We start from the raw sequence: 15,550 nt of genomic DNA on the forward strand, positions 1-15,550 counted from the left end.
CTTTATTTGATAAATGCCATATATGCAAAGGCATTTATATTTTGGCGTTTAGAGTAGAGACGTCACAGAGTGAAACTACTCATGACACGTGGTCAGGTTAGCATTTCATTTATTACATGGTTGGTAATAAATAGCCTGCATATAAACAGTGGGTTGTGAAATACGTTGGGAAGTAGTCTAGAGGGTGACATTATAACAGTTTAATGTTCACAGGCCTTGATGAGTGGTGTAGCAGCTCTCGCTGCTTGTTTTTAGTTTTTGTCTTTTTAGCTTTAAACTTGTGACGTCAGCTTTTGTTAACTGAGTATTATTACTGTTTCAGTTATAGGTGGTGTGCACGGAATCAAAAAATGAGTTAATATTAATTGGGTAGGTCTAAAGAAAAACATATTTATTTTGATAGGTGAATCATTTTTAATCTTTATATTTTTAATTTGAAGTAAAAGTGCCTTAAATGTACTGGTTAGGGTTTTTTGCTAAGTGGCCTTTTACATACAAGGATTTGCCTTGGTTTTTTAGTGCAAGATCTACAGTGAGCATAGTGAAAATAAATAGAAACATGGATCTTGAAAGTGTTAATGTTTGGTTTATGTATTTGAGTTTCTGCTTACAATTCTGCTTACAATTCCAATAAGGTATGACTACATTAAGCTGAGTCAATATCCAATGTAATGAGTTTCACGTCTCTGCAGATGGTCAGCTACAATAAAGGACTTGTAAAATAAAACATGAAATGGCCTCTATTTCTGATTTGATTTATGGCTTTTCCCCTAGTTCTCTTATATCACATTGGAACTTTATGGGGTGGTGGGGAAGGCCTCCACCTTGACCAGGCCACACCCCACACAATGGACAAACCAGGAGCCATGAGTACTCAGGCCAAGGTCAGCGGGCTCAAACCCCCCAGCAAAATAGTCCGTCCATCTGGGGTGCCCACAAAGACCTCTCCTTCTTCGGGTAAGATCATTTTAAAATACTCATGAACTTTATAAAATCTCAGAGGTAGTATTTGTGGATGATGTATTTTAGTACATTCATGCAACAGAACTGAATAAGACAAGAAAACAATTATTTAAAACAACTAAGTATGACCCTATTGCAAAGGGAATATCTTGCAGCTTTATAAACGGGATGGTTTGTTGTGCTGTTTGCTCTGATTCACCATTTAGGCAGAACAAAACCTCAGCAGGGGGCCAATCTGATTACAGAGTCCATCCTTTAATCACAGAGCAACTGCACTGTTTCATTGTTGGCTTCATGTGCCAAGGGGGAAACACTAACAGGGATTAGAAGAGGATAGTGATTAAAATGAACACTCTTTACTAATTTCAATTTTCTTTACAAATATTTATGTAAAGAAAAAGTTTGAGCGTGTTATTACTAGGATGGGTTAAATGCAGAGGTCAAATTTCACTGTGTGCTGTGGGCATCGTATGTGCGACAATTAAAGAGGGTTTCATCCCTCCGGTTCTATTCCATTTTATTTAGTTGGAATGCTGATACAGCATTCCAACTATCTGTTATTCGACACACAAAAGTCTTTATTATTCCACCGGGTTATTTTGCGCCTTTTCTGCTCCCACATTCCACATCGCAGAAACTCAGTTCAAACATCAAAACGTTCAGCTCGGTCGGGAATCGATTGCTATTACTTTTCTCATTCATAACTTTCATAATTCCAGAGATACATCCCATAATTCATCAAATTTTTAACATGGAAGTCAATGGCGAAACTCTTCAGACTTGAACAATCTTCATGCGACTTCAACTGCTAACTGTTCCTTCATACTTTCACTCAGAAACCTCATTCCAATTTTAAAATGTTACACATCTTTCTGACATTATTCGTCTAACACAACTTTCAAATCTGATTCATACTTTTAGAGATATTAAACATTGTTCAGACCTTGGTAAAGATGCCTTCTTCAGATTTTAGAGTGCGTGATGTCACAGCTAGATTGGAGGACAGATTACATTTTGCCCTCATATTTTCTTTTAACCTGCCATAATTCCCAAACCCTACATTCCTGAGACATAATTTTTCATGACAAACGTAGGAAAACATCTCATAGCTTGAGAAATTAAAAAACAAGCAAAAATAATTAAACAAAATGCTTCTTGAGGGCATGAATTGACAAAAACGTTCAACATGTCTCCATTAAACCCCATTGTAAATTCAGCTTCATCTTTCCCCACCACAGCAGCCGCGCACACCTTTAGTTAATCTGCCAAAAAGGCCACATTATTAACCCGAAAGTACACAAAAAGTACACTTCAGATGCTCAAGTTCCTTGACATGCTTCACGCTTTGAGATTTCACAGTTATCTGTTACGGTTCTTCAACAAAACGTTCACATGTAAGAGGTTTATCTCTCTTTCAGAACAATGAAAATGCTCTCCTCTCACTGATTACTGCACATCACCATGGAAACCTTTGATCTCTGGACACGCGGTTAGCTCAAATATAAACACCTGTGTCATGGAACACGATGATGTCATTTCTCTGACATGCTCAGAGCAGCAGATTTCAGATAATGGTTAACACAGCTCTACATCAAATCTGATGTTATGTAATGTGGTGTTACTATGGCAACGTATCCCTCGTCATAAAACGGCAGCAGACTTCAGATAATGGTTAATGGTCCTGCCCTCAACAGCTCTACGTCAATTATGGGGTGTCTTCATGTCGCTGTACCTCCAATGGACACGGTCCGGTCGTCCCCCAAACTTCACTTCTATATCACCGATCCATGCCTCAACAGCTTTACGCCAAATCTGAGATCTCACCATAGGCTGTTGCCATAAAACACGATGTCGCTGTAGCTCCAATGGACACGGTCCGGTCGTCCCACAATCTTCACCTCTATATCACCTCTCCATGCCTCAACAGCTCTACGTCAAATCTGACATCTGCCATAAAACACGATGTTGTCGTAACGCCTATGAAAATGGTCAAAACAGCACCAGACTTTAGATGATGGTTAACGGTCCAGCCCTCAACAGCTCTACGTCAATTATGGGGTGTTATCATATGCCGTTTCCGGGAAACGCATCCCTCGCCATAAAAGAGGGTGTCGCTATAACTCCTGTGAAAATGTTCAAAAAGTGCTCAAACTTCACATGTGTGCTAACAGTCCCGTCGTGAAGACATCTATGGGTTGGTTTTGAGATTTCTTCAATTGCCGTTGCCATGGCAACACAATGCTCACCATGAAACACGGTTTTCTCATAACTTCAGTGAAAATGCTCCAAAAGCCCTAACACTTCACAGGTTTGGTAACGATGCAGCCATCAACGCATCTAAGAGTATTATGGGATGTCATCAAATGCCGTTGGCATGGCGACAGATCATTCGCCATCAAGTTAGTTCAAACGTTTGCAGTTCAAATATTCTGCTGCTTTTCCAAGCCTTTTTACTTTTTTTTCTTCTCTTATCACACATTCAAGCCCCCAGTGTTCATGTATCATTTCAATCTAAATTCTTCACTTTCTTCTTACACATTACATTTCAGCATAGCAGTTTAGCGTCAGCTTTTCAGCATAAAGCATTCCCACTAGCAATTTCTTCAGGAATTGCATTCTCTAGTTCTATTCTATTAATCATCAGTACTGTAACTTTAACAGTATATGTGTTACACCCAGGATATTGGATTGTTGCACTTCAAATGTTTTTATCTTGTTTACTTACTCTGTGCTCTTTAATAACAATTCAATTTGTCATTATTTATCTGAAGTCAAATTAAATGCTGATGCATTTGTAAAAGTGTGGCTTACTTTGTCACACAATGTGTGTTTTTTTTAAGTTGGGTACAAAACAAAACGCTTTCTAATGACAGAAGTAATCAAGTTCTAATAGAGTCTAGAGTCTTTACAAGAGCAGAAAGGATTAGCAAATATTTTAATATTATATGTATAGAAATATAAGTCTGTTTGACAATTTTGTTAAAATAAGTCGTACAGTTCCCCCCTCTCTTGAGCCCTTACAAAAGGCTGTTGCTTCACCCTGATTGGCCAAGAGGGGAAAAGCACCTAGCTGCTCTCAGTTCTTAATTAGGAGCCAACAGGTGATCTGAATAACCTGCAATCAGCTCAGGGGACCTGTGACACCCAGCTCAAATTAATTGGGAAAATGATAATAACAGCATGTACCAAAGGTTTGCTGCACAAATATACAATTACATTTAGTGAGATACTGAACATATATCACAGTTTTCAGATCAACTATTATTAATTTGATCTTAATGAAATTATAGGATTTATATCAAAAGCAGTGAATATATTAGGTATAATTGTGATTGTAGGCACTGCAAAGCCAGTCCCTCCAGAGAAGCCCCCGGGCAGTGGGACCTCCCCGACCCAGGATGGAAGTGTGGACTTCGAGGTGGGAGAGAGGGTCTGGGTCAACGGAGACAAGTCCGGCTACGTGCAGTTCATCGGGGGCACGCAGTTTGCTCCCGGGCAGTGGGCGGGAATTGTGCTGGACGAGCCTATCGGGAAGAACGACGGCTCCGTGGCAGGGGTCCGGTACTTTCAGTGTGAAGACGAGAAGGGGATATTCACACGGCCTTCCAAGCTGTCAAAGACTGCTCTGCCAGTGAAGGAGTCAAACGGGGGGCAGCAGACTCCAGCACCAGGAGCCCCTGCAAACAGCGAGTCCACACCTGCTGCCACAACCTCAACTGGTAACATGCAGCATATTATCAGTGAATACTGACTGTGTATCTTATTCTGGGGGGTAAAGTTGGTCTGTTTCTGTGTACAGTTCAGGGCACCGGCATTAAGACGAGTGCAGCACTTAACCGAATGCTCACATGCAGCGATACAGTGTCTAACGTCTCAGACACAGAATCCATGAAGAAGAGGAGGGAGCTGAGGCTCGGAGACCGCGTGCTGGTAAGAAACACAGTGTATAATCACTAATATACTCAAGATTAATATTCATGTTTTCCTACAGTCATTTACTGTCAACAAAGGACTTCATGAGAGAACTGTTTTCAGTGAATCAAAGTTTTGATGATAAACAGAGCCATTTCCCATATAAGGTCACCTGTCCTGCTCCATTTCTGGGCAAAGTTTCAGTTACAAATCCCCAAAAAGAAAAGTATCAACTATGCAGAGCTTCAAGTCTTTCTCTTGGACATCAGCAGATGAATATGTAAGCAGTGTTAGTAGAAGAGAAGAACTGTCTTGTGAAAGAAATGAGGAGGAAATAATTGTACATGATGCTGAAAAATCTCTTGAAGTCGCAATTCTCAGACCATGAACATGACATGAGAGTTGTACTTCGCGGGGTGAATGTAGTTTTTCAAACATGTAAGTGTATTTTTTACGTGCTGACAGAACAGTTTGTGGCTGGGGTGGTGGGGGTCTTTGATAATCCTGAGGGCTTTCTTCATAAGATAAAATATGCTTACTACAAACTGTCCCAAATGTAACCTTAGAGGAGTTTAACAACTTTTGCCCTTTTAAGATTGGTGAATTCATTTGAAATAAAACTAGTAAATTAAGAAAGCACTGCAAATCATAGTTGTTGTTTTTTTGTGTAGGTTGGTGGTAACAAGGCAGGAGTTGTGAAGTTTCTCGGGGAGACAGACTTTGCCAAAGGAGCGTGGTGTGGAGTGGAACTAGATGAACCACTAGGCAAGAATGATGGAGCGGTAGCAGGGACCAGGTGATAAATGACACATGTATAAGATATGTCTTCACACAATCATAAGTAACCTGTGAAGAACATTTTTCTTAAATGTTTCTTTCTTGCTTTCCTCTCAGGTATTTTCAGTGCATGCCCAGGTATGGCCTGTTTGCTCCGACCCACAAGGTAATGCGTATCGGTTTCCCGTGCACCACACCCACCAAGGCTAAGAGCTCACGGAGGAAGTCCGCCCTGAAGAGAAGCCCGAGCGCCTCCTCCATCAGCTCGCTCAGCTCCGCCACCTCCTCCATCAGCGGCAAGCCCAGCAGAGCAGGACTGGTAAGACCACTCTGTAGTTAGTCCACACTGCAGGGGTTAATGTGGACTGTTCATGCAACACATCCCAACACCATACTGTGAATCAAAGTTATGTATGCATAGGTAGCAAACTCATCGTCAAAACCTTTTTATAACTTTACCAGTGTACTGCTAACTTGCTTAGTTTTGCCTATGTATGCAACACATTTGAAATAAACCTAATTTCTACGAGTAAGGGTTTTATTGTGTTTGTTGTCAGTGTATTTCAACAAATGTACTTGTTTGGCTTGTTTTAGTTTTTTGGAACTTAAACCTATTGGGTTATTTTATGATTTGCTACCTCCTAGAGCTGTGACACAGTTTTCTTTTAACAGATAACATACAACATTTTAAATCTTTTTCTTTGTCCCTTCAGCTGACAGAGACATCTGCTCGGTATGCTCGTAAGATCTCCGGCACTACAGCGCTGCAAGAGGCCCTGAAGGAGAAGCAGCAGCACATTGAACAGCTGCTGGCGGAGAGAGACATGGAGAGATTTGAGGTTGCGAAGGCCACGAGCCATGCAGGAGAAGTGCAGCAGGAGATGGTTCAGCTGAGGAAAGGGCGGGATCAGGTCAGAAATATTAACACATGAAGGTTATATGCAGTCAAACAGAGTACAAGCAAATACTAATACTAAAAAAATCACTTGCATCTCTTATTTGTTTATTTTAAGAGACTATTGTTTTAAAAATCTATAGCTAATTCTTTGTTTTCTGAAAGGAATATTTATGAATGGGCTTGACACGATTGTAAAGGGAAGGGGTTGTTACTACTCCTATGGTTACCACAACTGATATCTTGATATAACTAAGTTAATTATTTTTGTAACATTATTAAAAATGTAATGTCAATGCAAAGGACACACTAGAAATAAAATCTATACACTAGGACTTATGCAATAATTATTTAAAGCACGTTTTTGGGCATTATGAGCCGTGGTCCCTAGTTAGGGGTTAAATTATTCATCAAACTATATATATAAAAAATACATTACAATAAACTTTTAACACTAATGGAATGTTGAAAGAGCACATTTTACAGATCAATAGTGGCGCGAGACATTGCAATATTTACATTTGTGAACGGAGCTACATTTTTCAGCGATTGCCATGGCCAACGTGAAATGTTAATTTAGTGTGCATTCAACAAGTCTGCTCATGCTGCTGGTCATTCTGTGTGTTTACAGTATGCAATGGAGATGGAGGACAAGTTGGATCAGCTGCGATCACTGGTGGAGGCAGCAGACAGAGACAAAGTGGAGCTGCTCAACCAGCTGGAGGAGGAGAAGAGGTGAGTCTGACCTGTAGCTGCATGGGATTCTGTTTATGGATAGGATTAAAGCCATTGTTTTGATGTATCACTGTATAATACAGTATGAACAGTTGGACAAAGTTTTATGGCTGTCACTGGTTAACAGAAAAGTGGAAGATCTGCAGTTCAGCGTGGAGGAGGCCTGCATCACCAAAGGAGACCTGGAGGTACGTTTTGGTTATATAATCTGCTTCTCAATTAAACATCTGACTCACTGCAGCTGTCTGTCTCTCACTTGTCAGGTGGATGTTATACCCCTGAAAGTCATTTGTGAATTATTGACAAACTAGATGGAAAGTTGAATTGACATTTTACCACTTCCTCTTAGTTCTGAGCTCTCCTGTATACAAGTTTCTAATGAACACCTGAGTCTGATCTCTTTGGCCTGCTATAGTCGTATTTAAGTGACTTTAAAATGCTAAACGGCTGCTTTGCATTCCTCTTGTGATGATTACATCAATCATGTGTCTCCGACTTTCCCTTTCCCTGAAATCTTTGAATCCTTCATTTGCTTTCTTGTTAAGACGCATCTTCCTTCCTGCTCTTTTTGATTTATTCATTCATGCCTTTCCTCTGAGGTTTGTTCACCCCTCTGCTGCACTTACATGATCATCCTCTCCTTATCTTTTCATCTACTTGGGTGTTCTTGAAAGCTCTCTTTCATTTCATTTCAAACCTTTATTTAGACAGATTGGTCCCTTGAGATCATCAATCTCATTTACAAGGGAGACCTGCATCATTTAGTTCCACATGAAACATAAAAACAACAAACAAACAAACAACAGAGGATATCATATTTACATATTCAACATTTACAAATACCCAGAGTGTCAGAAAGCATTTCATTTAGACGTGCCCTAAATACATTCAGAGAAATAAAAATGCTCAATTTCAATTTTGCCTGAAGACTGTTCCAAGCAAGTGGAGCTGCGCACATAAAAGCTGTCTTACCTAAGACAGTCCTTACTCTTGGCACATCTAACAAGACTATATCCTGCGATCGCAGACAATAGCTGCTTGCAACTTTCTGCTTTATCAATGAACAGATATAATACGGGAGTTTGCCCAACATAGCTTTATAGATAAAAGTGTACCAGTGACTGAGCCTCCGTACAGTGAGTGATGGTAAACCTGCCTTGGTATACAGTGTACAGTGATGAGTAAGTGTTTTACAATTTGTGACAAATCTCAGAGCACTATGATACGCAGCATCTAGTTTGCTCAGGTAGTTGGCAGGTGCATTCATATACATCAGATCACCATAGTCCAGCACAGGTGAAAAGGTCACAGTGACTAGCCTTTTCCTGGCCTCAAGTGAGAAACAGGACTTATTCCTGAAAAAGAAACCTAGCCTAACCCTCAGTTTTTTTAAGCAGGTTATTGACATGCAGTTTAAAAGAGAGACAGTCATCAAGCAAGATACCAAGGTATTTGTAACAGGCAACAACTTCAAGTTTTGTTCCTTGCGTTGATACAATATCTAAAACAGGCTCTAGTGTCTTTTTAGTTTTTGAAAAGAGCATTATCTTGGTTTTATCCACATTTAAAAGAAGCTTTAGTTCAGAGAGCTGAGTCTGAATCTTTGTGTTCCTATTCTTCAGTCTTTTTCCATGCTTTCATCTCCCCCGCTTGTCTGCATCTTCTTCCCTCTTCAGAGGAAATAAGGGACTAAAGCAGTCTCCTTCAAGTGAATACAAGTGCCACTAAAGTGAGAACTCTCAGAGTCAGAATGAGATGATTGAAATGATTGGCTCATGATATTACTCAGAGCAGAATGAGCGAATAACAACCTTTGCCTTTGTTCACAACCGACTGATGTAATGCTGGAAACCATCAGTGCTTTCTTGCTTACTGGCCTTTCTCTTTTAAAGTCTTCTTTCTGTTTGTGGCACAGAGCTGGCATGTCAGTGTTGCATTGGTGTTTGTTCTCCTTCTCCTCCTGCTCTCTCTTACTAACAGACGCAGAACAGACTGGAGCATGCCCACATAAAGGAGCTCGAGCAGAGCCTGCTCTTTGAAAAGACCAAAGCTGAAAAACTCCAGAGGGATTTAGAGGACACCAGGGTAATGCTGGCAGTCCCCGTCTCACAGCAGGACGGGGTGCTGTGCTTTTCCCTCCACTGGGTTTAATAACCATGACAGAAAATATTGAAGGACAAACAGTATGCAAATGTTCAGATTGATCACAAGCTGCTTACCTCATTGCCTTGTTCACGATAAGCCCTGACAATGGGACATTGGCTTTTAACTTCTTCTAATAAACACTATGCATGGGTTCATGCACGTTTTTTTAAAAGGCCTTGAAATGACTGGACTTCGAAGATGGTGAACATAATTTTTCTTCATAAACAAAGCCCACGAGAAAAAAAACTACCATTTATTAGTTTGTCATTCTAAAATTCTCTACTTTGTGAATTTCCCTCGTCTCAAAAGCCATTGCTTCCTACCGCAAAGTAAAACACAATGGCTCGTTAATATATAGTGTTATTTGTAAGAGAATAAAAAGGCCAAATTCCAGGTTACTGTAGTTTATATAAAACAAACATAAGGAAATTGTGAAATTTTGTAGAGACGGATTAATCCACAATTGGTAATGTAGTGAGTAATAAGGGCAACAGTACGGCTGCCTGCTGTGTTTTATAATTATAAATTAAATATCTTTTGGTTTTTGATTGTCCTACAAACAAGTGATAATGTCGAGAAGACAAATTGATAGAACAAATAAGAAACTTTATTAAGTCATTTGTATACAGTTTAATCCCAGATATTATCAGGTTTAAACTCATATTTGGATATTTTGCTTAACAACCTAGATCTGTGTACACTACTGCACTTCTCTTCTTTGCATCATGTCTTCTTTTCTCCGTCTCCTGCTGCAGGTGGCCACGGTGTCTGAGCGCTCCAGGATCATGGAGCTGGAGAGGGAGGTGGCTGACCTGCAGCTCAGGCTCAGGGCGTCCCAGCAGAAGGAGGACGCTGCGTCTCTGTCCCAGCAGCAGATCAGCAGCCTCAAGGCTCAGGCTCAGTCTCAGGAGAAAAAGGTTTGCGACATGTTGCTTTCCGCTTGTAAAATTGATCATTCATCAGTGCATAGGTTAATTGCATTACGTAACGCTGGAAGAAGTGATGTAATTATATTGGGCTATATAAATAAACATTGATTGATTGATTGATTTGCAACCCTCCTTTTAGCCCCTAATGTAAATGTTCTATTTTATATTGGTTTGTTAAAGTTACTGTAATGATTAATGTATGGCTGTATTCAAATGTCTAAATGCATACTGTTTGTTCGATATATAATGTGTTCCCAACAGATCAGCGAGCTGAGTGTGGACGTGGAGAGCAAACAGAAAGAGCTTCAGTCTGCACAGCAAGATAAGAGCTCACTGGAAGAGCAGCTCAGCAGCCTGGTGAGAAAGGAGGAACATCTGTACATTAATGTAAACAAGGAGAGGATGTAGAAGGAAAAAGTTCATCTCTGCTCGTCTTCCAAAGATGTAAAGCTAAATATACAGAAATGTATATTGCAAATGGACCTGTTGATTCCTCATCGGAGTGAAAAGAAAGGCTGCATCTCTGAGGCTAAAAGTCAACTTCCTTGTCCGTTTGATTAGAAGACGTGAACATTTATATAACATGTAAAATGTTCCGTTATTGAATTGTAGAGCTAGTTATTTCTAGCATTTACATTTGACAAGCCTTTTTAACGTATACATGGCTTAAATAATGAATCCGTCATCAGTTGTAAATAGTTGTATTTCTTTATCAAAAAATCAATTTAATCATAAACTGTTAAGCTACAGAAGTGTTAAAGAAATGTTGTTCGGACTTCTTTAAGAATTTGATGATGTCCTACATTTCACAGCAAAGTGCATGTGTTGGTATATATATATATATATATATATATATATATATATATATATATATATATATATATATATATATATATATATATATATATATATATATATATATATATATATATATATATATATATATATATATATATAAACACATTTCCTTCATCAGTGCACATCTGTAAGGGTCCAGTGTCTAACTATAGTTTCGCCTTATTTGTCTAATTCATGCTCCGTGAGGTGTTTTGCCCGTGGGCATCGTGAACGTGGCCTCATTAAGAGAGGCATTTTCTCCACAAACATTGCATGTTTTCTTGGCCAAGTCATTATTAGCTCAAGGTACAAGAATGTAACTATGTACGCGATTAGTTCGTAATCACGCTGATGTTTCCCCGTTTCAGGGACAAAAGCTCGAAACAGCAGAGGAGGACAACAAGAGGACAGCAAAGATCATGCAAGGTAAACATATCAGATGTGTCACAAGTGACTTTTTTCTGTGTGAAGACGGTGGTGAGAGGTTATGCTGTCCTTCTGTTTTCTGTCAGACCTGGAGCAGAGTGCGGAGCAGTCAAAGAAAGACCACCAGACGCTGAAAGAGAAGAGTCAGTGCGGAGAGAAAGAGCTGACAAAGGTACGCTTACGGCCCGTCTACACTACAGGCATCAAAAAATCTTGAAGCTGGGCGTGTCTGAAGCTTGTCGATTTTTTGCGAGCAACCAATCACATGAATCTCCTGCCCCCGACATACGAAGCAATAGCAATGTTAAAACGAAGTAAACTAGATATAAACTCTCCAAACAGGCGAAAAAACTGTCAGTTTCACCCACTGTCTCTGCCACCTCCCTCCATGCCTGGTTCCTCCGGTTTGTATCCCGGTAAATAGTTCCGGTCGTAAAGAACCGGGTGATTCGCTACCGTAATATCTCGTTTGGAATATGAGGAAATGAACTGCGGTCTGGCTCTCCCAGCTTGCACGCGGTTTGATTGGCTGCGCTTGCACTGGCGGGATTTGCATAAACGGGATTTGATTGGCTGATGCCAAGCATCGAGCCTCAAAAGTTGAACATTGTTCAACTTTTGATGCCGATAGATGCTCGTGATGCTTGCAAAGCCATGCCATGCTCCCCACAATGCAGTTCGGCGAAGATTCAAAATCTTCTACGTCACCCCATTCAAGTGAATGGGCGAAGCGTTGAAAGCATTTTTTGATGCCTGTAGTGTAGACGTACCGTCACACTCGTAGTCAATGGTTTAAAATAACTTATCATTTACGTGAGTATTTGCATTTAAATTAACGTCATTATTTTCTTTTTAGAAGAAAGTATTTGACTTTTTACCCCACTACATATTTTGACCCCTTTAAAGTGGATCTTATATAATATGATACATTCCTGTAGATTATGCTACCCAACAATATATAAAGGAGTTACCATTAGCACAACATGAAACATCTACTGCAGTGAAGTGCAACACACACATTGTTGCAACAGTAACATCAATACAAAAACTGAATTCATCATCATGCAAAACTGACGACAAACATTTTACTGCACAATGACTACTTTTCCTTTTTATACTTTTAGTACATTTTGCTTAATAGATTCATAGACCTTTGCTTGGTTAAGGGTTTGAATGCAGGACTGTTAAAAATATGTTAGTAAAACATAGATCCTGGTACAGTATGCTTAAAAAACATCAGTGCTGAGAGACATCTTGACCTCATGTAACCAGTCTTGTTGTTGTTGTGCTCACACACAAAGAGCCTGAATGTCACAGCTCACACTGCAGCTAACAGTCAGTATGTAGATGATGAATCAGTGTGTAGACATTTGCTGATTCTCACCAAGGTAGCTCACTTTGCTTCTGGTTCTCCAGAGAGCTCCACACAATATTTGTGATGATTTAGTTTGTGCTTAAAATATCTCAATTTGAAAAATTAAAAAAAAAAAAAGTTTGGGCTTTCCTTTCTATAATCCCTGCTTAGGTTATCTTGTGTGCTTTCATTCATTCTTAGAGATGCTCTCCCACTCTAAATCTGAATATAGCCACAGGCAGCTCTTTTTACGCTGTTAGAACATTACTAACACACACATGCACACGTTACTTACATTAAATCATTCCCATTTGGACTTGATAGGTCGACGCACCAGTCTTGGCACTAATATCAAGGACATGTGAAGAAAACAATTATTGGGAATAACAATGATGAAGGAAGTACTTTTTTCTCTTGTGTAATCCCCATGAAACTGATTACACTGAGTATGGGCTATCCGCATGTTGGGCAGTGTATTAGCAGGTACATGCATAAAAGGGTAAACAGAGTCTTTTACTGATTCAAGTGTTAGTAAAGATCAGTAGGGATTATAGTTTGCAGTTATAATAGTGTTTTGTTGTCTTTCCCTAAAGTCAAAGCTCTTCGCTCTGGCTTCCTGAGAGTCGTTATTAATAGATTTAAAAAGAGAAACAGCTGAACGAGCTCCAGGCTGACTCAGATGAGGGCAGTCTTCCTTTTTTAGCCAGCATTTTAATGACCTCTTATCTCTCCGGTCTATTCAGAGATCTTTTAAGTGCTAATATCCGTTTTGACTAGAAAGGGATTTAGATTGTTGTGCCTTTTGTACATTTTTGGGAAAAAGAGAATCTGATGTTACTCTCTGATTGAAGCTTTTCTGATTTGATATGTATGTTTTCCAGGCTGCTAAAAAGTCAGAAAGTTCAGCGCTGGCGCTTGAGCAGCTAACAGATGAAAACAAGACACTGGAGGCACAGGTAAAATCCGATATGTGTGGTGATATTCAGATACAGCAGAAAACTGTGAATACTTTCTGACACTGAAATCAGCGTGTTTTCATTTTATAAGTTGTATTTTTATTCATTAGTTTTCCCTTTTTTTGGTCAATCTTTCCACTCTCACACAGCACATGTGTAGTTTATTACAATATAGGACAGACATTTAAGACAGAAGTAAACAAAAAGCAGTATTTCATTTCTATTTCTTCATTCTCAGACTGACTTTTCAGGTGACTCGTTCAAAAAAGTAAAAGTCAGCAATAAAATTCTCCTTGCCGTCTGGACCTTATAGCTTTACTGGCAAATGCCCTTTTCTCTTAGCCCACGCTGTGCTTTAGCATGTTGAGGAATCCTAAGCTTTATGTACTGTATGCATGCATGAGGCTGCATGTTACTTTGTGTCCACTGCTCTGTGAAAGAAAGGACTTGCACATGCATAGGTTTAGCATTTTTAGCCTGCAGGGTTTTTATTATGTATTCACATCAGAATTCCCACACTGACCGCATGTGACTCTGAAAGTCCTAGTCATCACATCTAATAAGCCACGCATGAAATACTATGAGCCATCTCTCCCTGTCTCTATTGCCCCTATATGTGTATCATTACACCCTCATCCTGACGGTTGTCCAGCTGCAGCCGTGCTCTCAGACTGTGGCTCTCTGGTGCCCTCTTGCTTGCCTTTATTCACTCTGACTCCAGCTGTTTGCAAGCTCCAGATGTTTGATGTCATCACAGCGAGGGAAATTGAAATTGGAGATTAGAGATTGAACGTAAAAAAATGCTCTCTGTTTGGTTGCATCTATTTTAGTCCTCCTTTAACCCAACATAAATGACACCATACCAACCCTTTATACACTACTAGTGTCAGAAAGAATAGGAACAAGTCATCCATTCCCCTTTAAATTGTTATTTTCAGCTCTGTCACTGTAAGGCATAATATAGAAATGGCATTAATAAAATAGTTGAAAAATATAACCTTCTGTATTGGAAGGTTGAAATGAACAACATACACTAACTTTGTATGTACTTGCCTCTATGAGTCTGATAGGATCAGATAACATGACCGTCTTCAAAAAAATGTTTATGTATGCTGCAATAACGAGAACAGTACTTTAGTCTTTGTAGGAAATCTAACACACGTTGTAAATGATTCTGCGGGAATGCTCTTACATCTGCTTCTTCTGCCCGCTCAGCCGTGTTGCTTCAAGTTGTGATGTAACTCTGGCTGAGAGTGTGTGCGTGAATGAACGGTTGACTTCAGATCGGGCTCTTGTGTTGTGCTCTCACACATCTGTTGGGTCCAGAGACGAAACTTTAAAAAGCGATTTATTGTTTCTGTTCTTATTTATTATGTTATAAGACAGCACCAGTAGATAGATTACAAGGGAAATGATGCAAGAGTTGAAAGTTGCAACAAAACGGTGAAATGGTTGTTTCCATCTTCAGTTATGTGTTTTTCCTGGTGTTCTTTGCCTTGTTATTGTAGTAAACCTAGGATGTTGGTATATTGAAGTAGACCAAGAGATAGACAAGAAATATCAACTTGAATATATTACATGTAGTATTTAAAATCATATGACATAAATCTGTCTGGTTAGC

The 15,550-nt window shown here is 39.6% G+C and overlaps 1 protein-coding gene across 3 annotated transcripts in view; it reads left to right on the forward strand.

Annotated features, from left to right (window-relative positions):
* The window catches only part of clip1b (CAP-GLY domain containing linker protein 1b), a 30,687-nt gene that overhangs the window by 1,631 nt on the left and 13,506 nt on the right, over positions 1 to 15,550 (forward strand). For 2 of the 3 annotated variants that reach the window (XM_079658313.1, XM_079658314.1), the window contains exons 2-15: positions 775 to 957; positions 4,302 to 4,682; positions 4,763 to 4,893; positions 5,547 to 5,671; positions 5,770 to 5,971; positions 6,366 to 6,563; positions 7,179 to 7,282; positions 7,410 to 7,470; positions 9,263 to 9,367; positions 10,183 to 10,344; positions 10,618 to 10,713; positions 11,562 to 11,619; positions 11,706 to 11,791; positions 13,855 to 13,929. In XM_079658313.1, the coding sequence (XP_079514439.1) occupies positions 849 to 957; positions 4,302 to 4,682; positions 4,763 to 4,893; positions 5,547 to 5,671; positions 5,770 to 5,971; positions 6,366 to 6,563; positions 7,179 to 7,282; positions 7,410 to 7,470; positions 9,263 to 9,367; positions 10,183 to 10,344; positions 10,618 to 10,713; positions 11,562 to 11,619; positions 11,706 to 11,791; positions 13,855 to 13,929 (1,893 nt within the window). In that variant the 5' untranslated portion in view covers positions 775 to 848. The remainder of the gene's footprint in view (positions 1 to 774; positions 958 to 4,301; positions 4,683 to 4,762; positions 4,894 to 5,546; positions 5,672 to 5,769; positions 5,972 to 6,365; positions 6,564 to 7,178; positions 7,283 to 7,409; positions 7,471 to 9,262; positions 9,368 to 10,182; positions 10,345 to 10,617; positions 10,714 to 11,561; positions 11,620 to 11,705; positions 11,792 to 13,854; positions 13,930 to 15,550) is intronic. The other variant, XM_079658315.1, reaches the window with a different exon arrangement.

Source organism: Notothenia rossii, assembly GCF_949606895.1.
Source record: "Notothenia rossii genome assembly, chromosome: 11".
In the NCBI taxonomy this organism is placed as follows: domain Eukaryota; kingdom Metazoa; phylum Chordata; class Actinopteri; order Perciformes; family Nototheniidae; genus Notothenia; species Notothenia rossii.